Raw genomic sequence first — 26,957 nt, 5'->3', positions numbered from 1 at the left:
TTCTGTATTGACAGTATATTATCAGGATTGGGAAAGAATCAAAATGTCTAACTTTTTAGTATCTACAACACGTGATTAAGAATGAAGAAGTAAAGGGTAAAAACAACAACTTCCATGAATTCATAGACCAAGTGTGCCATAAATGTCTGATCCTGATTTCATTTTTAACAGGGATAGAGGCCACAGATAATCTATTGAGTTATACAGTATGAAAACAGCATCAGAATAGTTTTAAAACTTTAAAGCAGTGTACTTCTTTAATCTGAGCATTGAAATAATCGCATATATATAGCTTATAAAACAGATTGTCCTGGGATTTTGATTACAAATATAACATCTACATGTTTGGCACTTCCTGGATAACATTCAGCTTCTGCAGGTTTCCTTATCCCTTGGCATTACCAAACATTTTTCTTCTTTTAAATTCCAAGTGTATTTAAGATGTGGAGTCGACATCTGTAGTTTTACCTATTTCATGTACATCATTTTCTTTACAATGCATGGTCCCAGGGGGCCAGGAATATGATTTTCTAAGTGATCTCAATGAATTTTTAAGTAGTTTTGTATTGCAAGTTGAGCAAGTGCTGTTCTGAGAACCAGGATTTTGGCAACAAGAATATGCACAATGAGATGATTCTTGGGATTCTGTGGTGCTGTATTGACAGTTCTCCTGAGTTATGCTCTCTCCTGAAAGATTATTTTCTTTACTTTGCTTTGAAGTTTCCTCTTTTAATTCCATTGCACGGGCCAGCATGTAACTAACCTTTCTCTGATGAGCCAAAGCTTCCTCTTTATCATTCAGCTATGTGAATATTTCAAAAAGAAAAATGAAAACAAGTTTATAAATTAAGAACAAAACATTGCATGCATTTCAACAGTATTTACATTCATTTAAGGAGAGCACTGCCAAGGCCCAATATGCTCCTTGAATGCTTTTCATGATACTAACCAAATCTACTAACACCCGAAGTGCTTCATGAGGATTATCCAATTCTTCCATTTTCCTACAATCTGCATCAGAAATGAGCATGCCTGCTAATTTTTGTCCCAGACTTTTCTTGTTCCCTTGTAAAGTGATGTGTCCTAAGAAAGAGAATAAATTTCACCTGAAATTCATGAATGTGAACACTGTTTTTTTTTTAAGAAGATAAAAAAAAGGCTGAATTTAGGTTTACAGAGATACTCTAAAGCAAAATATTGCACCTTGTCATAGATAAAGTACAACTCAAATCATCATTTCCTTTACTGGATGCAATAATGTAGTTTTGCCTACAAGGATGTCTTGGCCCACACTAATGATATAACAGTCTTCCAATTGTAAACATGGGTGAATAAAATGGAAAATGTATAACTGCATGAAAACACACTTTAGCTCAGGTGTGGGCAAAATACAGCCCGTGGGCTGGATTTAGTCCAACTGATTGTATCTGGCCCACGGATCGGCTGCCAAAGTCTTAGGATCTGGCCTGCAGGGAGCCAGTTCTGGCTGCTGTGTCATGCCAGGTGGGCAGGCACACCTTAGCCCCATCCCCAGCTTACACCAGCTCCCACCCATGCACCAATTTCACTGCCTGTCCCTTCCTTCAACTAATGTGTTCCTAAAAATGGTTCCAGGAGTACACGCATACATCATTAGAAGCATGCTGGGTGCACACTGGTATCAGCTGTAGACGCTGCCTGCAGGTTCCTGTTGTGGAATCAGGGCAACTGCCTGGGACCGCAGTGTCAAAGATTAAAGTCTTTGATTTCGGATGCCGATGGCAAAAGGTCAGATGGTAAAAGGTGAGAGACTAACACAACAAACTCTGTAATTGTAGTCTCACACTATTATTCTTTAGTTTGTAACAGTACTGCATATATACACCCCTGTCTGTGCCTCATTTCAAATCACTTGAGCTCCCATACGAGAGAGAGAAACTGACCTTGACAGCCCAGCACGAAAGATAAAGTACCTATAGTAACGAGATTAGCTGACTTTAATGAAACTGTAAGATCAGAATAATGTCGTGCTTACCCTCTTGTGACCAAACAGGCTCAGTACCACCTAAACTAAAAGAAAAGCCCCACCTTTTTTGAAGGATGGGCTGCCAGCATGAAACCTGAGCAAACAAAGAAAGCACAAGTGCCAACCTGTTAATTATTCATGCCTGGCATATAGTAATTGGCTACCCTGGCTAAGTATAACTTTGAAAGAACTTCCGCCCAAAGCGGAGAACTTTCCACACACACGCCCAGGAGACACCGTTTGTAAAGTGGCCTCTTACAAACATCTCCCCACCTCCGATCTTTATCTCGGCGTAACCCCGTCCTTGCTGGCTCAATTATCTCCCTCGTTATCTTTCTTATCAAGAGTTCTCGGTAATCTGCAGACTGCAACGGTTTGTGTGAATCGCTCGGAATCTGCAACAAGCAACTTTCTTACCCACCCTGTAAATGCCGGGTAACATGATATCTGCATGCTGTAACTGAATAAATCAACTCCTCTGCCTATGCTGCATCACATCAGTAGCGTAAGTAAAATAAACTTTCTGTGTAACCATCATGCTTTAAATCATCTGACTCCTGCTCGCCGTTAACCCCCACCTGTCCGGTCATAAATCCCTCCTCGCACCAAGCCGGTCGTGCTGACGCAGGCTTGCAGGTCAAAGGTGCACCGGCATCAAAGGTGCGACGCAGCTGACGTGCTGATGCAGTAACATCACCTGTGGACCCAGGAAGACATTCTGGTCCACAGGGGGAAGCTGCCGCCTGTGTCTACAGCGATGCTGGCACCTGTCTATCGCCACTTCCAGCATGAGCTGGCATAAGCTGTGGCGTGCGCTGCAGGCACAAGATGGTTGTGTTTGGGGGGGGGGAGGGGGCAGGAGGCAGAGAAGGGTAGCCTTGTCCATGATGAGTGGCAGTGGCTGGTGCTAGGCACCAGGCAAAAGCAGGACCTGGCAGCAGGAGCATTTGCCACTTCTGGGGCCCTTCTGGCTATGATTGCCTGGAGGCTGCACCGGCACTGCCCTGCAGCCTCTCCCCACTGCTGCCACCCCATGCCAGCTATATAGAGAGATCTGGGGAGCCGTTACAGGGAGGTACTAATCTGGCCTGCAACCGCTCCCCAAAACTTTATATGGGCCATGGGCCCAAATAATTGCCCACCCCTGCCTCAGCTCTTGTAAAAACAGCAAAAAAATACTAAGGGATTAAGGATATTAAACAACAGTTAGGTCAATAGTTCAGTGATGATTAACTAAAATAAGTGCAAGCAATACTGAATGGGGGTATAGGTTGTAGCCATGTTGTCCAAGGACATAGGCAGGCAAGGTCCTGAGCTGAAGAGCCAGAAACACTGAATTACATTAAATATGTGATAAATGTCCAACTCTAAAAATACCAAAGGCCACACCTAGTACATAAAAAGTTTTTTAAATCCACCATCCTTTCTATATTTGTTGAAGTAGCCCAAGAACATGCAACTGTGTGAAACCCACCCCCCGTTTAGCAGCTACTGGTATTTTTATGAAAAAAATTAATCTGATGTCATTACATTCTAAATTTTTGTCCATGAAAATACACCAGTACTTGCTACGTGGGTGGGGGGCAGTGTTCACATTCACATAGATGTTCTTGAGCTACTTCAACAAATATAGAAAGGATGGTGAGTTCTATATGCTATACAGGTTTCCCTCACCAGCCCCTGGGCTTAGGTTCCTGAAAGTTCCTATGGTTGGCAAGACAAAAGGCTTATGGGAAAAATCGCAGGCAGCAAGCTGATGTGCAGCCACAGAACACCGTGGTTACTCAAAACTGTATCACAGTAGCCAAAAGGGTATATAGAATATTAAGCATAGATATGCATATCCATGGTTGGCAAAACCGTGGCTGATGAGGGAAACCTGTAAACAAAAAACACAGCAAACTTCAAAGTATAGTATTAATGATAACAAAAAGAACTGAAAATAAGTTCTATTTCCAGCTCTGGCATGAATTTGTGACCCGAGACAAAGCATTTAAATATTCTATGCCTTGCTTTTCCTCCCTATGCAATAAATATATTGATACTCGCCCCATTTGAACAGTTCTTTAAGATCCAAGTATGATCTTGCTAAGTATTATCATTACAAATGTTTTCTAAATATATGTAAGTTTATTTTATATTACACAATATTTCCGGGAACTTCAGCACAAATATCTGGGCTTAATTCAATCTTTTTTATCCTACATATTTATCATCCACTCATAAAACTTACATAGAAGTGATCTGCATCACATTATATTAGGATAAAAAACACTGTTGATAGCAACTAAAATGGTCAGATTAAACATTAAACTAGGCTCGTTGGGGGAGGGGGAGGGGGAGGGAGAGGACCAAGAGAGCCACAGACCACCGAATGAAGAGACACCCACAAGAACAGCCCAGCCAAGACAGGTGATGAGCACAAGAAATACCCAGGTAAGAGACAGGGGCCTGGATAGCCCTGGGATTGGCGGGGAGGCGCATATACCCTCAGGAGGCCTTAAATGCCTCTGCACTAATGCTTGTAGTATGGGGAACAAGCAGGAGGAACTTGCCCTCCTGCTAGCTAACACAACTCAGACATAGTGGGGCTCACTGAAACTTTGTGGGATCCAACGCATGACATCAAGGGCTATAAACTGTATAGGCAGGATAGAACAGGGAGGAAAGGTGGGGGTGTGGTGCTCTACGTCAAATAGCAATACACATCCTCTGCAAACAGCACTGGGTCTGAGGTAGGGCAGGCGGAGGTGCTCTGGGTCAGAATACAAGGGGGTGGTGGGGAAAGGGACCTAACGGTGGAGGCCTACTATGGGCCACCTAACCAGGGGAAAGAGCTGGACATGGAACTCTCAGGTCAGCTCACAGAGGCAGTTAAGTCAAGGGACGTGGTCATCATGGGTGACCTAAACTACCTGGACCAGCTGAGTTACAGGACCTCCATCTAACCCAGGAGGTGCACAGTCCCACCAGGGGGAAAAGCCTTGTTAGACCTGGTCCTGGCCACAGGCAATGATCTGGTGAGGGGACTGCGGGTGCTCAACTACCTGGGCGATAGTGATCATCGCCTACTGGAATTTACCATTCAATGCAGGGTGTCAAAGGCCTGCAGCAAGGCAGCAGCCCTGGACTTCAGGAGGATAGATATCAATTAGGTAAGAAGACTAGGGCTCGTTCCTTGGGCCCACACTGTTCAATATCTTTATCAGTGACTTGGACAAGGGGGTGAAAAGCACCTTGTTCAAGTTTGCAGAGAATACTAAGATGCAGAGAGAAGCAAGCACACTAGAAGAGAGGGACAAGCTGCAACCAGATCTGGACAGGTTACAGAGGTGGGTGGATGAGAACAGGATGGGTTAACAACACTGACAAGTGCAAGGTGTTGCACCTGGGGAGGAAGAACCAGCAGCATACCTACAGGCTGGGGAACTCCCTTCTTGTCAGCAGAGGCAGAAAAGGATCTTGGAGTCGCTACTGATTCCAAGATGAACACAGGCCACCAATGTGGGGACACAGTCAAGAAGGCTAACCGCACCTTGTCATGCATCCATAGATGCATCACGAGCAGGTCCAAGAATCCTCCCCCTCTGTGCAACGCTGGTCAGGCCGCAGTTGGAGTACTGTGTCCAGTTCTGGGTGCTGCACTTCAGGAGCGGTGTGGATAGCATTGAGAGGGTCCAGAGGAGGGCCACTCACATGATCAGGGGCCAGCAGAATAGGCCCTATGAGGAGAGGCTACGGGACCTAACTGTTCAGCCTCCACAAAAGAAGGCTGAGAGGGGATCTGGTGGCTGCCTATAAAATCTGCCAAGGGGGACCAGCAGGCAATGGGAGAGTCCCTGTTCCCCCAAGCACTACTGGGAGTAACAAGGAACAATGGCCATAAGTTGACTGAGAATAGATTCAGGCTAGACATCAAGAGACACTACTTCACAGTCAGGGTGGCTAGGATCTGGAACCAACTTGCAAGGGAAATGGTGCTCGCTCCTACCCTGGGGGTCTTCAAAAGGTGGCTAGACAACCACCTAGCCAGGGTCATTTGACCCGAGCATCCTTTCCTGCCCATGGCAGGGGGTCAGACTTGATGATCTGCTTAGGTCCCTTCTGACCCTACCAACTATGAAACATGCCCAAAACTTTGGTGTGTAATAACCTCTCATAAATCTTGAAGTCAACAGAAAACTTGCAATTCCAATTATATTCCATTTATGACAAACTGTAAAATATGTTTTTAGATTTTCTGTTTTTAAACAGAAAAACTCCAACTAGAGGACAGCATAATGATGAATTTGCAGTGTTCACATAACATCCCCCCCTTTACCCTGGAATCCTGGATCAGCTATCAGACCATAAATGTAATTTAACTAGAATGACTAAGAGTGCATGTGCAGCAGAGAGAGCATGCCCATGCATGCACAACTCATGAAGTTACTTCTCTTTTTTCCTACCAAATACACCAAGTATAGGCACATGCGCACAATCATACAACATGCATAGTTACCATCCTCTTTTAGACGCTTCCAGTTTATAAATTTTGTTTCTTTTTTACGGAGCTTATTCACTTGTGTGAACCTCAGAGCCTGGTCCTTCCTCTGCATTAACTGCTGCTCAAATGCAATCCTGAAGGCATCTGCCATTACGTAAGCTTCATCTTTACTTTTCTTCAGATGTTCAATCTATTTGTAATTGAGAGAACGTTTAAGATGTGTTACAGAAGTTGGGAAGCCTAAACATAATTTAAAAAAAGGACAGACTACATCCATTAAAACCTTACAGAACCACTCTGTACTCTGTCCCGGTAACCCCCTGCTAACCCGATACACGCACACGCAGGCAGGGCCGGGGGGCGCACGCACACACCTAGGCAGGCCTGGGGGGGGGGGCCCCACACGCGCACGCAGAGGCTCCTTTTACATGTTACAAGTATTGTATTACCTCGAGATCAGCTACGTGTGCAAATTACACTGGCAATAAAGTGCTCTTTTGCTGTATAAGCTCTGAGGATTTCTTGGTATAGTCAACCTATGAAACTTAGCTCTAGTGTAGACTAGATCAAAGTTAAATTTAATAGGGATGGTTAATAGGCAGGGCCGGGGGGGCATGCGCGCATGCACCTAGGCAGGGCCGGGCATGCTCGCACGTGTGGGTAGGGTCAGATTGGGGGGGGGGGGGTGCTTGCGCTCATGTGTGGGCAGGGTCAGTGGGTGTAGGGAAGAGGGGGCAGGGGTTGTGTGTTCATAGGATGAGTCCCACATACACACCCCACCATACACATGCACCCACACCTCCCCTTGCAATGCCATTCACACAGCCCTGCACACCCACATCCCCTCATACACCGCTGCCATCCTCCCCCAACACACAATCCCACACAAACCCAATACCCAGACACCACCACAAGCCTATACGCACCCCCACATATAAGACTTCAGTTTAAGATATTGTTCAATCACCTCTGTGTACACTACACAAACATGTAAACCAGGGTAAAATATTTTTTTAATCAAATTAATGAATACTACAGATGTTTGCTTTTTAGAATATAATTTGCTATTTTTCTGGTTCCAAGATAGCAAAACCCCTTGCTGAATGGAGTACTTCCAGGGGCAGTCCTTTATAGCCTGCCAGAACTCAGTGAAACATCCCTCCGCCCAAAATAATTGCCCGCCCAATCCCCTGTGTGACTGCCATTCCTAAACCCTCCCAAATGACTCACTTAAAAAAAAAAAAAAAAATTAAGCAGGATATGAAATCCTTCCTCTCCCCTTCACTGTTGATATGCATACTCTGCCCCTTATGCCTTTATGGTAGCACTGTTTAATTTTGGGACAGCTTGAAGAGTAGCAAGAAAAATCACATATCACTTGTACTCAGAACTGCTATCATTCCATAGCTGTGTATGTATGCAAAAGAATCACGTTATTAGAAACTGATGAAAAAGTATCATGGGAGCAACTCAGGAAAAAATAGTGCCATGATATTAGTTAGGCTCCTTTTACATGTTACAAGTATTGTATTACCTTGAGATCAGCTACATGTGCAAAGTAGCTATTATACAATACAAAGCTCCAACCAGCTATGAAGTTAGAACTCGAAAATATGTACCAACTTCATAGCTAGTTGCTATCAAGATTTAATTTGCATTTGTAGCAGGGGCTGGGAGTCCCACAGCTGGGGACTCTGGGTCTCAGCAGCACCCCACAGCTAGGGTGCTTGGTCCCTGCAGTGTACCTCCTTGAAAGCCCCCATGGTGGGAGGATCACTGCTGAGGCAATATCCCAGCCCTCAGGATGTGTGAAATGCCACGGTGGGAGCATTGCCATAGGAGTGATCCCCCCTCCCTCCCCCACCCCAGGAGGCAGAGAAACCCCCAGAGCTGGAGGATCACTCCAGGGCTCTCTCTCCTTCACAAGGGTGCAGGCAACCACAGGGCTGGAGGATTGCTGTAGGGGTGATCCTCCAGCTCCAGGGGTTTCCAGCATCCCTGGTGATCCTCCCACCCTAAGGGTTTCATATACTCCTGGGGCAGGCAGAACCCCTGCAGCTGTGAGCCCCTCACCTGGGGTGTGTGGGCCTCCCGATTGCTGGAACTTGTTTCTTGCTGGTGTGGTAGGAGCCTAGGATTGGGCTCCCCCTGCACCAGAAAGAAGACATGATGAGATTTAATGCACGATCCCACATTTGCACGTCCTGCCATGTATGTGTGGCACAACAGGAGGCGTGATCATGTGAACTGCGCATTAGATCACATTATGCCTTTACCTGCATGTGTGGCAGGGTCTTTATTTTCAACATTGCTACTTGAATAGGAATTTCAAACCTATACCTATAGAAGCTTGAGGAAGGGTACTATCTTTGAAGAATGCAAAATAAATTTACCACTTCCTATCCTTTGAAAAATTAAAAATAAATTTACCAAATTACAGATTAACAAAATTTATGCTTTAATTGATACATATTGGATTTTTCCTCTCAAAATATACTGCAATTTATATGGAAAGTGATTCCTAAAAATGAAAAAAAAATTTAAAATTGTAGACTTTGCTTCTTGATTTGAACAGAGAAGCTGGGGGGAGGGAGATTTAAAATCAAGTCATACTTTTTTTGGCCTAGTTTTTGCATTTATATTTTTAATCTCATGATTTTAATAGCCTCATTCAGGATTCTTTAACCATTGGGAATGACAAGACTGCAGTTTTGATTCAAGACAAACATTTTTCATGGATTACTGAAGATTGTGTAGAGTCCAAATATGATAATCTGGATCTAAAGTGTCATATCAGACTCAACAGAAAACTGCCATGCGATAATTTAGATATCAATTCTACAGCCCACCCATGACATCACTGCTGGAAAAAAAAAAGTCCCATACTGATTGGGAGGCAAAAATATTACCCAATATCTAGCCAAGTTCATTTTCTAGCAACTGCTAAACCATCCCTATTAAATTTAACTTTGATCTAGTCTACACTAGAGCTAAGTTTCATAGGTTGGCTATACCAACAAATCCTCACAGCTTATACAGCAAAAGAGCACTTTATTGCCACTGTAATTGCATTTTTTGGGATCTTCTGCCAGCACGGAAGTATTACTAAAAAAACAAAAAAAATCCAAAAACAAACAAACAAAAAAACCTCTCCCCTACCTAGCATTAGTCAAGCAGCAAAAGTTTCTAGACTATGATTATTATTTGTATGACCCACAGCACATACCAATATTGATTTTCAGAAGTTTTGAAACCTTTTGTTTTTTAAATACATTTGATTGCTCAACTAGCAGCTGATTTGGAATATTTTCTTGAAAATGAAACATCTGTTCTGCTCCACATCCAAGCAATACTGTCTTACCTCTTGTTTGAGCTGCAGGAGCTTTTTTCGAGTTACAGCTGACATTTTGGCACAGGAACAGGGCTCTCCAGAAGGATTACAGGTGCAGGCTCCAAGAACTGCCAACTTCAAATTCAAAAGCATTACACCAGTTACTCAACTATGTTCACATTAAAATAAAATCTAAAGAATCCAGTCTGTTTGAAGCAAAAATACCCAGAGATCATAGTGGTTGGTGGGGGTCAAAGAAACCAAACATGATTATGTATGCCTGTTTAAACTTGAAATGTGACAAGTAATATTTGCTAAATACACTTTACAAAAACATTAGATTTGTTGTGGTTCCCAAGTTCCTTTATACATAACCATTTACAATACAGCCTATAATACTCATTATGGCAATTCAGTGCTTGGTTTGAAGTCTTGCTGCAGTATGTCAAAGGTGAGAGCTGAAGGGGGATTTGGGTATTCTCTATTCAGGGCTCATCCACATGGAAAAATAAGATAATTAAACTAATGATGTGAGGTTAAGGAATGTTCATTAAAGCATAATAAAACTTAAAAAAACTTCTCATTCAGAAATGACATAGATTTAGTTTACTGTACGAAGATTAAATTGCAACCTAAAGCCACTTTACTTCTAAATGAGTGTACTCGTATAGGATTTTTAGTGTTATTACAAATATTCCTTAACTTCTCACCTTTAGTTAATTCATCTTAATTTCCTGAATATTTCTGAAAATGGGACCCCTAGTAACTGAATAAAAGGAATCAGGAAAGGACTGCATCATAGCCAGGCTAGAAAGAACACTTTTGGGAGCAGGGAATCTATTTGCTATAACATGTGATTGCCCTTGCGAATGTTTGCACTCTTAGCTTGGGAAATTCAGTTTTGCATACATTAAAATGATCTCTGAAAAATCCATCAGACCTTTAATCATATAAACTAGATTCATAGCCATCACTGTTTTTGCCACATTTACAGCATAACAGACAGGATAATGGACCATTTACAGCTTCAAATGCACAGGAGCCAGCTGCAAAAGCAGCTCCCACCGAACTGAAGGGGGACAGAGAAAAGATTCAATGGACTATTTATACTTTAATAGGGTTTTCAGGGAATAGATCTGTTTTCTTGTTAAGAAAAAACGTTAAGCTTCAAGACAAAGTAATAGCCACGCAAGCTTGATGTTTCTTCCTTCCCTAAAGTAGCCTCAAAGCATCCAAATGCTCAAGTTTGGATGCTACTATTGCAAACCTGTAGGGGCATGTTTACTATTTGCTACTAAAAGTCCATATTGTATTCTCAAAAATTATCCAAGTGAATGTACTGGAAAGAAATCTATCTCCTGAAACTTTGTTACATAGTAAGCAAATTCAGCAAACCCAAAACATACTTCTAAGCTACCTTTATTAAAAAAAGGGAGGGACGAAGGAAAACTCCTACTTACTTCAAGCCCTGTAATGTCTGTAAATCCAGTTTTAAAAGACATGTTTTCCTGAACAACCTTCTGTTGTTTCACATCAAGCATTGCAAGAAATTCCAAGCGCTGCTGACTCAGAACTATGAAATCAAACATTAAAATTAAATTTGTTATTCTAATCGCTCAATGCCTAACTACGCTCAAATTAAACAGTTCAGTTAAGTGTTTAAACATCAGGTTAAGAATATGTAAACTCCATAGAACGGTGATGTTGAGTATACTGCGAAAGTGAAAGAAGTGTGCTGTGAGATTCTTCCTGGGTAGAGGTAAATGCTCTCCTCCCCCATCCAGAACCCTGCCCCCACTCCAGCTGTTCCAATGTCACCTGCGGCTGCTCCTCTGGGGACTGCCACTGCTGCTGCCACCTTCTCCTGCCCTTCCGTGTCCCTAAGTAGCTCCAATCCCATCCCCCAACCCACACTCTCAGTAGCATGGTCTCTTGCAAGCATATGGACACAGACAGAGCCACACTTTGCTGCTGGGCTCAGCCCCTCCAAACTCCTAAATTGCAGAAGGAGCCGCAAGGATGGTCCCGGGCATGAGATCCTGCAGGAGTGGCCTCAGCAGCAGGGGGCTGCCCAGTGCCCCCTGAGGTATAGGGCCAGGAGGGGACAGACAATGGAAAGAGCAAGGCACAGTAGGGTGAGGGCCTGCCCCCACTGCCCTTAAGTGGTACCAGCTAGATCAGTGATTCCCAATTTCCTTAGCCTTAAGGCTCCACTTCATATCTTTTTGGAATTTAGATCCAGCTCAGTGATTTTTTAGCTGGGGTGCTACAAAATTCAAAAACAGTTATGGATGGGTGCCTTAAAGGGTAAAAAGGCTGAAACCATTGGTAAGGAGACTAATACTTTTCTTTAAGGAAAGAGGTGTTTGGTGTCATTTTTTAAAGAGTACATCTCAGAACTGGTATGATTTCCTCTTGTAGGTGATGGAAATATGTTATATGTTTTGAAAAACACACACACACACACACACACACACTTTTTCAGGTGTAAGAGTGCCACCAATTTCAATCTGGAAAAAAAGCACCTCTGGGTATAATAAAATATGGGAGAAACTGCCCAGAGAAAAAGTGTCTCAAACCTGAGCAATCTTTCCTCCTTCTAGGACAAGAATCTAAAGTGCTTTCATAAAGAGGACTGTATTTTAAACAGCTATTATATCACAACATGCCTCTTCACTTATTTGCCAAACACACAATCACTTCTGTTCCAATTACAACTACAGTAATTGTTCGAAAAATATTGCATGGAAAACATTTAGCACCTTTTTGATATTTGGAAATAAAGTGAAAGAGTTTGCACCATCCATCTCTCTACAGGCTTCAGTCTAAGATCCTCTGCTCTAAAATAAGTAACCTATGTATCCTACAGTTCATGCAGTGGAAACCTTCTAGCTGAGTTATTAAAACTAGGATCCTCACTTCCCTGGGAAGTCATAAATGCTTGCATGGTGATGTTCATAAGAACAAGAGTTTGCCCTGGCTTTCTTGGGCTCCCTGCATCCAGCATAACAGGGAGACATTGCCTTCTGTGCCCAAGTCAGCAGTGTAAGGATGCAGACAGGTGCCTGGGGCACACGAACAGTAGTGACTCTGGTTGCTGCTTCAATCACAATTATGATTGCACGGCTGCTGGCAGCAGATGCTTTTTTCTGCATCCCCTTCAAGTCGGCACCCAGGACTGTTATCCCATTTGCCTAGCCACTGCCTCAAGTGGCCACTTTTCAGTGGTTTTATATATTTTGAAGTACTTCACGATTTTTGGAATAAAATCTACGCTACGCTATACACGTGTGCACATTTCTGTATGTATAGGTTTGTACATCATTATAGCTTTATATATCATATAATTTATAATAATTCAGCAATACATGATATAATAAAACAATTTTTATATTTTGTACTTGGATGTAAGAGTTTGCTCTAAAGTAAACTCTGAACTTTTAAACCTTTTTTTTGTTATAGTTTCATAGTTTCATAGTAGCTAGAGTCGGAAGGGACCTAGGTAGATCATCTAGTCCGACCCCCTGCCTTAGCAGGAAAGAGCACCGGGGTCAGATGACCCCGGCAAGGTGCTCATCTAACTTCCTTTTAAAAATCCCCAGGCTAGGAGCCTGCACCACTTCCCCTGGAAGCTGGTTCCAGGCCCTAGCCGCCCTGACTGTGAAGTAGCGCCTCCTAATATCTAATCTAAACTTACCCTCCGCCAGTTTGTGACCGTTATTCCTGGTCACTCCTGGCAGCGCACGGGGGAACAGGGACTCTCCCAATACCTGCTGATCCCCCCTGACCAGTTTGTAGCAGGCCACAAGGTCCCCCCTTAACCTTCTCTTGTGGAGGCTAAACAGGTTCAGGTCCCGTAGCCTCTCCTCATAAGGCCTGCCCTGCTGACCCCTGATCATACGAGTGGCCCTCCTCTGAACTCTTTCCATATTGTCCACGTCCCTCTTGAAGTGTGGCGCCCAGAACTGGACGCAGTACTCCAGCTGCGGCCTGACCATATCTTCATAGATTCTCCCAATTTTACTGTCTTTCTACTCCATCTTCCAAAAGATGGACTATAAGCACTGGTTTCATTTGAAACAATGTTATTTTGTTTACTGGCACTCTTGATAATATTATTATTACTGTTGTCTTTTTCATGCCAACTGCATAGTTTTCTCACAATATTCTAAGAGAGCAGTTGAACGTGAACACACACATGCAAAATAAACAAATCTCCACTTTATTCTTTTGTTCCCAAAATTTGTCATTGTGTCAAAGAAAGAAGTCAAAGTTAAGTTTGCTTCCAAATTCCCTACTTTATAGTAAGAGGTGTAACAAACAAGTGAATAGAAGGCAAGGATTTTTGCAGATGATCTTATTAAAATGCTGGTTTTTAGCATTTTACTTGAATTCCAATTTTACTCCAAACAAACCTCAACAGAAATCAGAAGTCAAATTAAATCTAATAAATACGAAACACCATTCACCATTTTAACATAATAAAAAGTAAACATTAATAATCTGAATAAATGTATGTTAAACTATGTAACAATTTAAAAGGTATATGTAATGTATATTTATGGTTAACCAATAAATATCAATTTTAGTGTAAAAGCTACATGTAGTAGTAAATCAGCACAATTAAATGTGTACCAGATGGTGATGACCAACCTTTTCTCTGGCAAACAACCCAAATACAAAACCAAATAAAAGTGATTTAAATCAATGTTTCTTGCTTGTTAACGTAAATGATCATTGAAATCTAGTTGGTTTATATCAATCTACATCCTAGTCCATTTCCTTCCTATACACTCATATCTTACTATTGTACATACATATACATTTATAAAATATATATATAGCTGTAAGTTGAGATCTCCAAGCACTACCTGTTAACACAGATCTCTACACCCAAAATTAAACAAAGCAAAATCTGATGATCATCATAGAGCCATCATGGGATGAGAATCCACTGGTTCTAAGAGTGACAAAGTTCTACACTAGGAGTAATGCTGTCTTTAACATGCACACAATTCCCTTTAATACCATCTTGACTTCCATCCCATGACATGTCAGTGATATTACACCCTCCCCCAGTAGTACTCAGGGGGAAATGACTAGGTGTGGGGGTCAGGTTGAGGTTTGGGGCCTAAACATGAACAAAAGAAAAAGAAAGGAGCTCTTTTAATATTACACTCATTTGAGCTATTACATACCATCCATTCAGATATCACAGTCTATTGCTAATGGAACCCCTTGTGAGGAATTACTACTCTTTAGCATATTCAGCCCAAAATTTTAAAGTAAACATCCTTCCTCCCACATCCCAAAAATAACACTAAAACCATGGAATACAGTCATTTGTCATCAAGCAGAGGCTGCAGGATAAGTGTACTTTTTCAGCTCTACAATAGCATTGCTGAAGTTACAAGTTATGAATTCTTGTCTTTAGTTATTGGGTCCTGGAGCTTCAAAATTCATGAAATAATTTGCTAAGTATGGCAAATTCTAATCTGGTAGTATAGTTAAGGCTAAAGCATTCCCATGTGTAACCACTAAAAACAGGTACCTTGATTATGCTTCTCTCTTAATAGCTATGTCAAAACAGTTAAATCCTTTTTCATAATTTGATAAGATTAATTTTTAAGAGATGTAAAACTACCAAGAAAATTTGCACTTTCTTACTTGTATTTTCAGATTTAAGACTTTTAACTTCATCTGTTCTCAGTTTCAGTGTTTCCTTAAGAGCTGCATTTTCACAATATATCCTGCAGACGTTGGAAACAGAGTTTTATTGCCTTTGAAAAAGTTATTAAAATGGACACACAAGTTAACAGACAAGCCCACATATACACGCATCTTAAAATGTTATATGTAGTATTTTTGTAAATTATAATCAGGAGTAGAGAAACATAAAAGAAACTTCTTAATCTTAAAATTTTTCATTTGTGTTTTTGACAAAAATGTTCCCTTTCTTGTCTGTGAAAGTTTTACACAACAACGAAGGAGCAAAGAAAATATTTAAAAAAATGAAGATATAAACCCACAAAAACCTGGTACATTGGTCAGCAGCCAGTAAGTAATGGAGAACTACTTTTCATTCATTTCGGAGGAGAAAGGTGAACAGAAACCCTTGATACCAAGATGATGACAACATATTACAAGAGGCAATGAATTCTAGCAGGAGATTTTAATAATATTTATAACCCCGCTATTTTAATAGAAACATAAGTCCTTGTTACATATTTTAAGAATGTGAAAATACACCTTCAAAGCCTTTTCAAAAAATACTTAATACTTACACATTTATGATTTTTAAGGATACCTGAAAACACATCATCTAGAGAGACTACAGAAGATCAGTATCCTATTGTCGCTATGAACAGTCATTAAGACATGCAATTGTGAATTTTTAAATCTTTCTCTTAAAGGAGAAAACTGAAGGTTTCTTGTTGCAGGTTGGCAGCCTTCCAGCCTGCAAAAAGCTGCTTGGGGCTGGGGAAAGCAGGAGGAGGGCGACTGGAAGCACAGGGTGCCACGTGCATCTGCGTGTGCACATGCATGTGGTCAGCATACAGTCAGGCAGGGTGATGGGAGCAGCCCTGGCAGCTGCATGCAGGTAAGTCTACAGTGGGTGGGGTTGGAGTGGTGGCAGAGATGTGCGGAGGGGTGGGTGCCTGCTGGTGCTGGTGGGAGGTGTCTAGAAGTGGGGGCTGCGATGGGGCAGGCAGCTGCCAGTGAACCCAGCTCCGTACTGTTGCCAATGGGGCCCGCCCAGAACCACCTGCCCCTCCAGCAAGGAAAAGGGGTGGTAAGGTCTTTTGAGAGCACGGGCAGTGGGGAGCTGCATCGCCAGGCCAGTGACAACAAGTGCCAGTGCCCATGTTGTCAGGGGCAGGGCAGCTGGGAAACGCTGCCTAGGGTGCCATGGTCAGGCTACCTGATGCAGCATAGGAGCCCCAACCCAGGGTGGGTGTGCCATAGACACTCCCTCCTCCTTCCTCTAGCCTGCGCCAGGATCAGACTTGTGCCGCCACTGCCTGCATAGGCCTCACCTGGAGCTCCTCACCCTGCTTTTTCTGCCTGCAGCACAGCCAAGCCAGAGCCACACCCCACTTCACACTGCTGCTTTGGAGTATGGCGCTGGTCCTCCCTGTTGCACCCCAGCCCCAGCCAGGGGCGCAGGGCAGTGTGTGGTGTCCCAGTCACAGCCTGTGGTTATGCATGAGGTATGCTGCAAGCATCTCATGCTGGAGGCTGTCCCCCTGTGTCTTGCAAACCACCATCCTGTGAGTCTGCATGGGAACAGGGCAACTGGGGGCCCCCCCTCCAGCAGGGCCTGTGGGTTAGGAGTGAAGGGTACTGGCAGGGCCAGGGGGCCGCAGCTCAGTAGTGAGGGGCACCAGGGGACCGTAGGCTGGGAATGAGGGGCACTTGCTCGGCCAGGGGGGTGTTGCAGATTGGGAGTGAGGAGCTCTAGCACAGATGAGAGCTGTGGGGTTGAGAGTGAGAGGCAGCAGCAGGGACTAGAGGCTGTGGTTTGGGAATGATGGGCACTGGCAGGGATGGGGGCCTGCGGGTTGGAAGTGAGGGGCACCGGGGAACAGAGGACTGTGGGTCAGGAGCAAGCAACAACGGCATAGCACGGCACAGCTGTGGGGGCAGGGGGAAGAGGGGGGAGGACTTGGCTTGGGAATGAAGGGCAACAGCATGGGCAGGGGCAAGACACCAGCATATCAGGGCTACTCAGCTTTGTAAAGTTTGGAGGGGAGGGGGAAGCCACAGCTGGACCCCCATCCTAGTGAGTGAAAGGGGCAGGGGCAGCTATTTTTCCATGGTAAAAAAACAAAAATCAAACCCCCGAAATATGTAAGTATTTAGGATTAATTTTATTATAATGATTGAGGCACTGGTAGGCTTCCAAAATGCTTTAAAAATATAAATATATCAATAAAGCATTTGGGTGTATTGATTTTCAACACAGTGTTGTGTTTCATTCTAATCACAAAAATGAGGATTTGGGACTTTTTAAAAGCAGAAAATTCAGAGTTGTTTTTTTTTAAGTTACAGTATTTGGGATTTTTAGAGAGAAAACCAGGATCCCTGCTGATAAGCAGAAGACTCATTTTGACTATGTAGCTGAAATACAAAGATACACAATCTTATCTAGTTGTTTCAAACATCAGAATATTTTTTGCAAAGCTGAATGAACTCATGAGCTTAAGGGAACACTGGTGATACTGCTGACTTTGCTGGAAAAGCGATAAGGAAAAAAACAAACTTAAAAACGACTAATTTCCATGTTTTTATCCACTCGTTCTATGCTTATTTAAAAAATTTAAATAGTCTTCACTAAAATATCTTACTCCACTTTTTGGGACTTCAGATACATTTTTTAATTTTAAATAACCAAAAGAAAATCATCTGGTTACTGCTCATCATTGTTCACAAGCGTGTTACTGATATAATATTTTTTGGCATACCCTACCACGTGACTGTCATCATCAGTAAACAACTCTTATTTAAAACAGTCATCAAGTAGGAGTATCACATTCCACTTGAGCTCTACTCTGACTCATACATCATGTAAAAAATAAAACAAGCAGTCATTAATCACTGCGTGATTTTTCCACATGAATGCATGTAGCAGCATTATTTTCTATTTTTCATTAAAGAACAAATGAATGAACAGTTTTAAGCCAGACAGCTAGTAGGACAAATTAGTCAGACTGAACTGAAAACTCACACTGGCAAAGCCACTTGACACAGAATAAAATTTTCAAGACTAGGGAATTAACAATTATGGTCTTCCAATTGAAAAACCCACCCCAAAGAAACAGGCATGACTAGGCTACTAGGGAGGACTGGTATATTTTCTGAGATCCAGAATGAAATTAGAAAAAGCAAACAAACAACCCCCACCAGAGAATCTCATATGACTACACCAATTATAATTAAGAGGTGTACAAGATGCAGTAAAATCCCCGTTATCCGGCATTTTACTATCTGGAATTTCCGGCCGGACGCAGGGGAGGAGGGAAGCTTGCATGCAGCATCCGCCACCACCCTGCACTGCCACTGCTCCATGTGCAGCTGCTGCCACCCTCACTTTCAATCCCATCTCCACATCTGTCCTGCACTCCCCAAGAACCAGCATTTTTAGTGCCTGGCAACCCCCGCTCCTCACTCATGCCAGATTCCAGGGATTTTACTATATTTAAAAGATGGAAGATTACATAATTGGATTCAAATACCTATCATATTTTTCTGTCCAAGTCTCTTCTATGTTTTTAAATCGATCCTGATCATATTCAATCTCCCATTGCAAAGCATTTATTTCCTAGAGAAAAAAAAAAGCTACAGCAATGGTCCATTATAAGAACAACATCATAACACAACTTTAAACATGTCACTCTCCCTATACCTACCTCTTTGATCCAAACAGCTGCTTAATTCTCAGCACCATCTCCCTTAACATCAGAGTTCAGTTCTACTCTGCAAGGTGCCAGTTAGTCACTAACCCACCCAGTAATTCTCAGATTCAATTTAAAAAGTACTTGCCTTAGAAAACTTAAGTGTCAATTCCTAACTAGTCTTGTAAAATCATCAAAATAAGAGCAATAAAAATATACACACTTAAACTAATCCTATAGAAAGCATCTAAAGGTAGGCTCTACATTCAGTTGTGAACTATAGGGAGGTCTTTTGCAATATCTTCAGATACTAAAATACATTTGTTTAGTCAAATTACTGCAGAAGTCTGTGTGGACACTTATTTGATTTAAACCAGACTTATTTTGGTGTAGTTTAAAAAACAGATCAGAAATAGATTTAAACTTATCTGAAATAAAACACCCAATTTGTAGTTGGATGTTTTTACTTAAAGAAATTATTTAAATTCTTTGTTTGTTTAATAAAAATCACTTACAGCAAAACAAAAATTAATAAAATGCACTTTTTTCTGTTTGTATCTAGCATTAAAAGCTAGTTTTGTGCACGTTAAAAAAATTCTTAGTTTCCAATCATGTGCCACTTGACATAGAAGTAAGATATTTTTTAGTAAATAAGAAACATCATTAATACATGTTACAACATAATAAAAGTCTGAATAATTGCATCAAGATATATCAACTTATTGTATATGTATAGACAACATGCGTCTATCTGACTAACAAGTACTACCTATAGTATTAACCTTTAAGAAGCAATAATTCTTTTTGAAGGAGAACAGCTAAATAATATGAATGCAAAAACAGATTAAAAATGCTAACATTTTTAATGATTCCTGCTTGCTGATTTAAAAAGTAACTCAATTTGGTGGCTCAGATCAAATCAGCAGAACCTTCAGTGTAGTTGTTAACTATACTAAAACCTTAAATAATGTCCAAGATCCTGCTATGCCACACACTGTAATTGCTATAGTATGTTTTTTTGACAGTTTTATTTTTAGCATGAAAAGATCTTTAGGCTAGTTACAGTTTGATAAGAAGTTAATTCAATCATTTTCCAATTGCATTCATACAGTCTCTTTACCTATGGTTTATAACCTTACATCTCATGGTAGCCTTCAAAAGATCCAGTAGCACACCAGAGCACTCCAGCACTCTGCTTGAGAATCACTATTCTATACTATATTCCAGGGATCAAAAGCCTTTTGCTAGCATGCCTGGAACTTGAGATCAAGCTGTGGCTGTGAGCTGGAAGTCTCTACCCATCACCCTCCAGGGGCCAGCCAGGTGCCTGCACTCATTTTTGTTGTAGATGCTTAACCCCTTCACAGTGAGGGTAGTGCAGCAGGCTTTGCAGCAAAAGAGAAAGCTCCAGAGGGGATAGGTGGCATCATGAAGCTCTATGCCACTGATCCCCCATGCCAGGTTGGACCTTTGAGAGCTAGACTGGATTTTTTTTCAGTCTAGATCCAGCCTGCAGGCCATAGGTTACCAATCCCTGCATTAGTCAGGTGGAATGCTGTCTCGTAACATATTACTGTACAAAATGTACTGCATGAGTTCTCATATGCAATTCTTACAGATAGAAGAAAATTCCATGTTAATATCCAAATGCAATGTTTTGCACTTGTCCAGTTCCCACCAATGTATCTGTACACTGTTCACATATTTGACATTGCATATTACAACCTGGTAACATTACCTAGAAACACCAATAGATAAAAAAGTTCAATGGTTGACTGCAGTGATACAAATTCATTTAATAAAAAAAATTAAAAAATAAAATAGACAGTATTTTCAGATTGAACAGGGTAAAATCACTTGCCCTAAAGTCCTTCTGCAATTACATCCTCCTGTTTTTAATAGGAAAAAAGTCCATGAACAAAAGTGGACACTGTTTAAAACTCAGGTTTTCAAAGGAAATGGAATTTTGGTACATCAAATAATCCCAGCATAAGTAATTTTACTTGAAAAATAATGTAAATTACTATCAAGTCTCATTAAATGCACAAAGTAAACCCACTGGAAGCATAGTACTCTCTTCTCACTTCTTTAAGATAGTCTAATACATTATTTGTAAATCATGATGGGTAAAAGTTGGCCAAGCCTAAGTGCAATAAATTAACACTGCCACTTACAGCTACAGGGATAGAACCACCATCAGTCAAATCCAAGCAGAAACTAAGACCTGTATTATGCCCCAAAATAGCAAGACCATCTATTCATTATAAAATAATGTAGCAGATCTCAGGAGGAAAAGAAATGTCTGTACATTTACCTTTTCTAAAGTTCGCTTTTCTTCCTCAGCTTTTTGAAGCATTGCCTTTGTATGACTAGTGGCTTTATTAAACACAGCCTGCAAAAAAAAAAAAGCAGCAGCTGATATAGTCAAGCCTCAGGCTTTATAAACTAATTAAGTCATTGTATTATTTTATATTGTCTGGAGTTGCAAAACTAGGATCATAAATAATAATTAAAATATGACTAGTTCATGTACAGGTTAAGGGCAAAGGAAATAAGGTAAGAATTGGAATATATGATTTTAAGTTCCAGTATCTGAAACTTGTAAAAGGCAAGGCTGGAACTCACTAGCATATAAGTACATCTTTTGGGAAAGCTGGGATCACTAGCTCAAATGACTTTTGAAAGACAAAACCTTACATATGTGACTAACAGCACCTAAGAAAACCTTGCTTCCCGCAAAAGCAGTACACAAACCCCTAAAAAAAAATGTCAACTATATTGCAGTTGGTTTTAAGAGTACCTCTCAGTTGAGGGATATGATCAGACTAGACTTTGCCTCTTTCTGTAACTGCCATATTGAAATATTAATAGATGCTAATATATTAAAGTTGCTAACTGAATAGTTATTGTAGCAGGTGTTGGCAACTCATAGTGTAAGACCAAATTTAGGCCACAGAGACATTTTATCTGGCCCCTGGAGATGGGGTTCCTTTGCGGCACTTCAGCAGTTGATGGTTACTCTCACATTTGGGTCAGATGGTGGGGAGAGTTGTCAGTGCCAGTTCTGCAGGCTGCGCTGGAAGCAGTCCATGCTGCAGGCTAAGCTCTGACCCCCGCCCCAAAAAAAAACACACACACACACACCAAACTTTGCCAATGCTTTAAAATTAAAACCTTGTTATTTAATTTAGCTTTTTATTATTTATTTTTAAATAAACATCACTGATTTCAAAACAGTTCTTACCATGTTTTGTAGAATTCTTAATGCTTCACCTTTCCCTTCAAGTTGTCTTTGTGATGTTTCCAGTTCAACTTTTAAAATCTCTATCTCCTGGGGTAAAAAAAAAGAAAATAGTGAGTAAAAGCCAAGATATTTTTCTTAAGTCTCAATTACAGCAGGATTTATCATCAAATGTGACCTTTTCAAGCAATAATCTTTTCCTATTATGTTTTAAAGCCTGCTTCCAATTACTTAACACTAATGAGAGTGCACATTAAAGTGAAATCTATACTAAAAATACACAGTTAAGTAATCTTTGTATTCTCTGCAAATGTATTTTGAAAATAAGTTACTGTATTTTGCAGTTGTCACTCCCATGGTCAATTATTTATTCTGAGACAGCCCTCCGTGTGCTATATTCTGCTCACTTTCTTTAATTTTGCTACAGTTCCAGTGAACTTTGTGCTTCTGGATGGCTCCTGGAACATTACTAGAACACGACTTCAAACTAGCTCTCTGATTTGCAAAGCCCATGTCTATCTGGGGATCTTTGAGTATTTCTAGATCTCCAAATAAAACGTTGCACTCTATTTTAATACAGTAAATACAGATTTCAAAAGCAGCACACTTGGGACTAGTACTAACCTCTAGAGCTTCTTGTAGGTGCTGCTTTAATTCTTCATTCGGCACTTCAGAATTAGACTCTGTATAAAATTGATGAGAGACACCAAGACATTCACAGAACTCCCCTTGTTTTCTTGTTTCTTTACTTTTACATTGGTAAGAAAGCATTACAGCCTTATTAAATCAGTCTTTGTACTTTTCTGAGGCTAAATAAAAATTATTAAACATACAATAAAACTGTACGTATGAATTAATCTATAATATTTCAGTTGCAAAACAATCAAGTTAGAAAAAATGCAGCCCTAACGAAATATGAACAACTGAAACCCTGTTTTTCCCCCCAGAAGAAACCCCCAAAGACGTTCCATTTTAAACTATTTTTTCCAACATATTTAAACTAATGTTTTAGATTTTTAGCAATTAAAAAATAAGACATCAGGTGTCCACAAAAATCTCAATTCTGCAAGCTGTTTGTACTGAAGTATGTGGAGGGGAGTACTCTTTCCTTTTACAAATATAAATCCCAGGTGGTTTTTGTGGACTCTGATTTTTTTCTAGGCCCTGAACCTGCATTGAGTTCCCCAATCAAAGCCCTGCTGAATTGAACATGGAGCCACATGCGCTCCGAATCCATTTGCCTGAGCTCATTATATGACAGAGGTCTAGACAGACTGCCAACACCAGCAGAGTAAAACTAACTGGAAGTGTTCTATTCCCATAAATTTCCCACACATTCTGCTAACAACACAGGAAAAGAGTAAGTATATGTGATGGTTTGCCATGTGAAGTGGAAGGCAGCGGGGATAAAAATCAAAAACAAAACCATGGGGAAAAAAACTCGGGCTGCAGATAAGAAGGAATATCTTTAAAAAAAAAAAAACAAAAAAACTGACACCCAGGGGACAAAGTAGTAAGAAATGATAGAGTAACCTTTTTAACTTTGAGATTGTGGCTGCACTACTATCCCAATTATGTATCAAGAGACTTAATGCTTAGCTGAAAACTGATGGTCAGATACAATCCAAGAGGTGATAAATATAAACAAAGCTCAGCCATGAGGAAGTTGAACAGGACCACATCATTCCATTTCCACTCTAAATAAAGGAAAGAAAAGAGTTCACTCCCTTCCCCTCCCAATTTCCTGCTTCTCTACCAAACTTTGGAAAGCAAAGTCCATTCCACATAAGGAAGGGCCGCAGACGGATAGCCGGAAGAAATAAACACGAACATAGCTTCCACCCCTAATGTCAATAGCTTCTGAAGGAGGTGAAGGGAGAGACCATTTCAGCAGACAACTGAAATTGTAGCTCCATGGATTTGGCTGCACCTGCATATACCACTTCAGTATCTATCACATCAAATCAGTTCACAAAAGTCTAATTAAAATTAACATTTTTATACATCAGTTTACACAGTCTATATATTTTATAAAAAGTATCAAGGTGTTGGCTAGCAGCATAAGAACTAAGATACAGGTAGTATAATAAAGGCTCTTAAACATTTGTGTTCTTTTAAAAGCAACCTTAACTTTACAGTTACCAGACATAAGTTGGATAAGACTACACAACACTTACTTATAAAATCATACCAGATACCAAGACATTATGCAAACACTATGCATCTTGGAACCTTTCAATCATTCTCAAAATTTTATATATAAAAGCACACCCCCACAACTGTAAAGTACAATACTACCTCAATCTTATAAACAAAGATATTTTCAAGACAAATAATGAATTAGTAATGAGTCTTACCAGAACTATTTTGTCGGCTGAAACTAGCAGCTCCAATTATTCCAAACTTCTTAGATGAAACATCATATAACCCATTACATTTTGAACAGTGAAAAACAGCCACATCCTTTTCTTCCATTTTCTTCATGGAGAGAAAAGGGCTGAAAATCTTATCGGAACCTTTCCTAGATCTAAATGTGTGCACATTTAAACCACCCATTTCATAGACACCACCAGGTCTTCTTCCAAGTCCATTTCCCAAGTCTCCACATGTCATGTCATCTTCTTCACTTTCCTCTGCCTCCTCATCCTCTTGCTTTTCCTGTAAAGCGAGCACCTCGCTCATTGTCAACTTCAACAGCAGTTCCCTCAGAGATGTGTATTTCTATTCTGAAAGGAATAAGATCTTCAGATGAAGTAGCAGAGCACCACCGCTTTTTACCAGCATGTTCAGGATTGCAGAAAATGTCTGTTATGCATAAAAAGAAACCAAAAAAATTTACACCATTCTCCCATAAAATTAGCTGCTAGGTATGGAAGACAGATTCCAGGAATTAGAATTAACATTAAACAAACAACTGAAACAGAAGCAGCAAATATTTTGACTCTGTTCACAGGATGTTTCTAATAAATAAATGCATAACTGCATTCCAATCTCTGCCAACAAAGCCAAAGAGAACACACCCAACTGTTACTTAAAAGAAGCAGCACTGTTCACAATTCACTGGGTACAAGAGACCTATCCAGTTGTGTTCTGCATGTGGTTTATGCATAAATAGATAATTTGTATCAAATATAAAAATAAATCTCTTCCAAACTTCAAGTATAATGCCTTCAGTTTGAACTTAATTCCATGTAGACACCCTCAATCCCTGGCCTGCAGAGCTATGTAATCTAGTCCAAAGGTATCCCTATGGGTCCACAAATTTAGCAGTAGGGAGTGGCACCAATTAACACCCGCACTGCTCCCTGGCTGGATCAGCCCTAGCCAGACTGATCCCATGCTAAAGGATTGTTCACATGCAGCTGGGTTGAGCCGGGGGGCCCTATCCAGGTGCACAGATCTGGCCTGGACAGGGCCTGATATACCCATTTGGCTGTACTGGCCCCACTGACCTGATCTGGCCAGCAGATGGACCTGGCCCCATTCACCCTGCCTGCAGGCAGGAAAGATGGGGCACCACTGCAATTTCAAAGGTTTTACAATCCTCAGTGCTGAGCTGTAAAATCAAACGAACCTTTATAAAACAGCAAATTTTGGTTTTTTTTAGCCTTCCCTTACTCCCAGAGCATCTTTATTCCATTTATATTGTTGTGGCCTGTTGAAACTTCCCCCAGTCAACTGCATTCATAACAGCTATTACTCTGCTAGCCACAATTAGAGGCATACACGCATTTCTAAATGACATCCCTCCCTCCGAGTTTACCTCTCAGTTTTCAACAACACAAGTGATGCTGGGACGACCAAGCTCGTGGTTCAATTCAGAGCAAGGTCCCCATTCATCTCCCAGGCACCTCCACTGAGCCCACGGCCACATCACCTGTGTGCCAGGCACAGCAGTTAAGACTGGAAAGGACACATCTAAAAACCGAGCCTTAACTCTTCTGCGGACAGGGACTTCATTAGCTGAGCTGAATAGCAAGTCTTCCCCCGAAACCCCCTGCTTGCACGGCGGGACAGGTCGCCCCCGCCCCCACAAAGGAAGCTCTGGGCGGCTTAGGAGACCCGAAAGCACCGTGGCATTAGGAGAGGAAAATGACAAATGCCTTTCAAGTGGGCCTGACCGCCCGGCGAAGACAAGCCGGAAGCAGCAGCAGCGACGCCCCGGAGCCGGGAGGGGGAGCGGGCGCCGGAGCGCGCCGAGCCGCCCTGTTGGCTGCCCCCGCCCGGGGAGGGGAAGGGCCGGGCCCGGCCCGCGCGGGAAGCCGAGGGGCTCCAGAGGCTCTCGGCAGCACCCGCTCGCGCGGCGGGGGGGAGGACCCCCGCTGCCCGGGCAGAGCCCTCCTACCTCCGCCCCGCCAACCTGCGCTCCGGCCGCCAGGCACTGCCCCGGCTCCGCCCCGCGGGGCCGCACCTGGGCCGCCGCCACCTCCCCCGGGCACGGAGGCCATAGACGCGCGGGCCGCCACGGGGTGGAGGTGTGGCTGAAGGAGGGGGAGTAA

The 26,957-nt window shown here is 41.8% G+C and overlaps 1 protein-coding gene across 7 annotated transcripts; it reads right to left on the bottom strand.

The window, feature by feature from the left end:
* CCDC125 (coiled-coil domain containing 125) lies at nt 1-26,957 on the bottom strand. Of its 7 annotated transcripts, none has more exons than XM_090038154.1 (12): nt 26,804-26,957; nt 24,816-25,184; nt 23,083-23,141; nt 22,462-22,548; nt 21,532-21,609; nt 19,059-19,144; nt 15,490-15,572; nt 11,283-11,395; nt 9,853-9,957; nt 6,507-6,681; nt 950-1,083; nt 1-802 (listed from the first exon to the last, which is right to left on the bottom strand). In XM_090038154.1, exons 2-12 carry the CDS (start codon nt 25,138-25,140, stop codon nt 437-439), a joined length of 1,611 nt encoding a protein of 536 aa, XP_089894280.1. In that variant the 5' UTR covers nt 25,141-25,184; nt 26,804-26,957; the 3' UTR covers nt 1-436. The 7 variants fall into 7 exon arrangements, with proteins under 7 accessions (XP_089894280.1, XP_089894287.1, XP_089894285.1 ...); XM_090038161.1 differs by having other exon boundaries at nt 24,816-25,179; nt 26,804-26,905; XM_090038159.1 differs by having other exon boundaries at nt 26,819-26,894.

Source organism: Crocodylus siamensis, chromosome 3 (assembly GCF_052110815.1).
Source record: "Crocodylus siamensis isolate JL-2025a chromosome 3, ASM5211081v1, whole genome shotgun sequence".
In the NCBI taxonomy this organism is placed as follows: Eukaryota; Metazoa; Chordata; order Crocodylia; family Crocodylidae; genus Crocodylus; species Crocodylus siamensis.
This window is presented reverse-complemented; position numbering and strand designations above follow the sequence as displayed.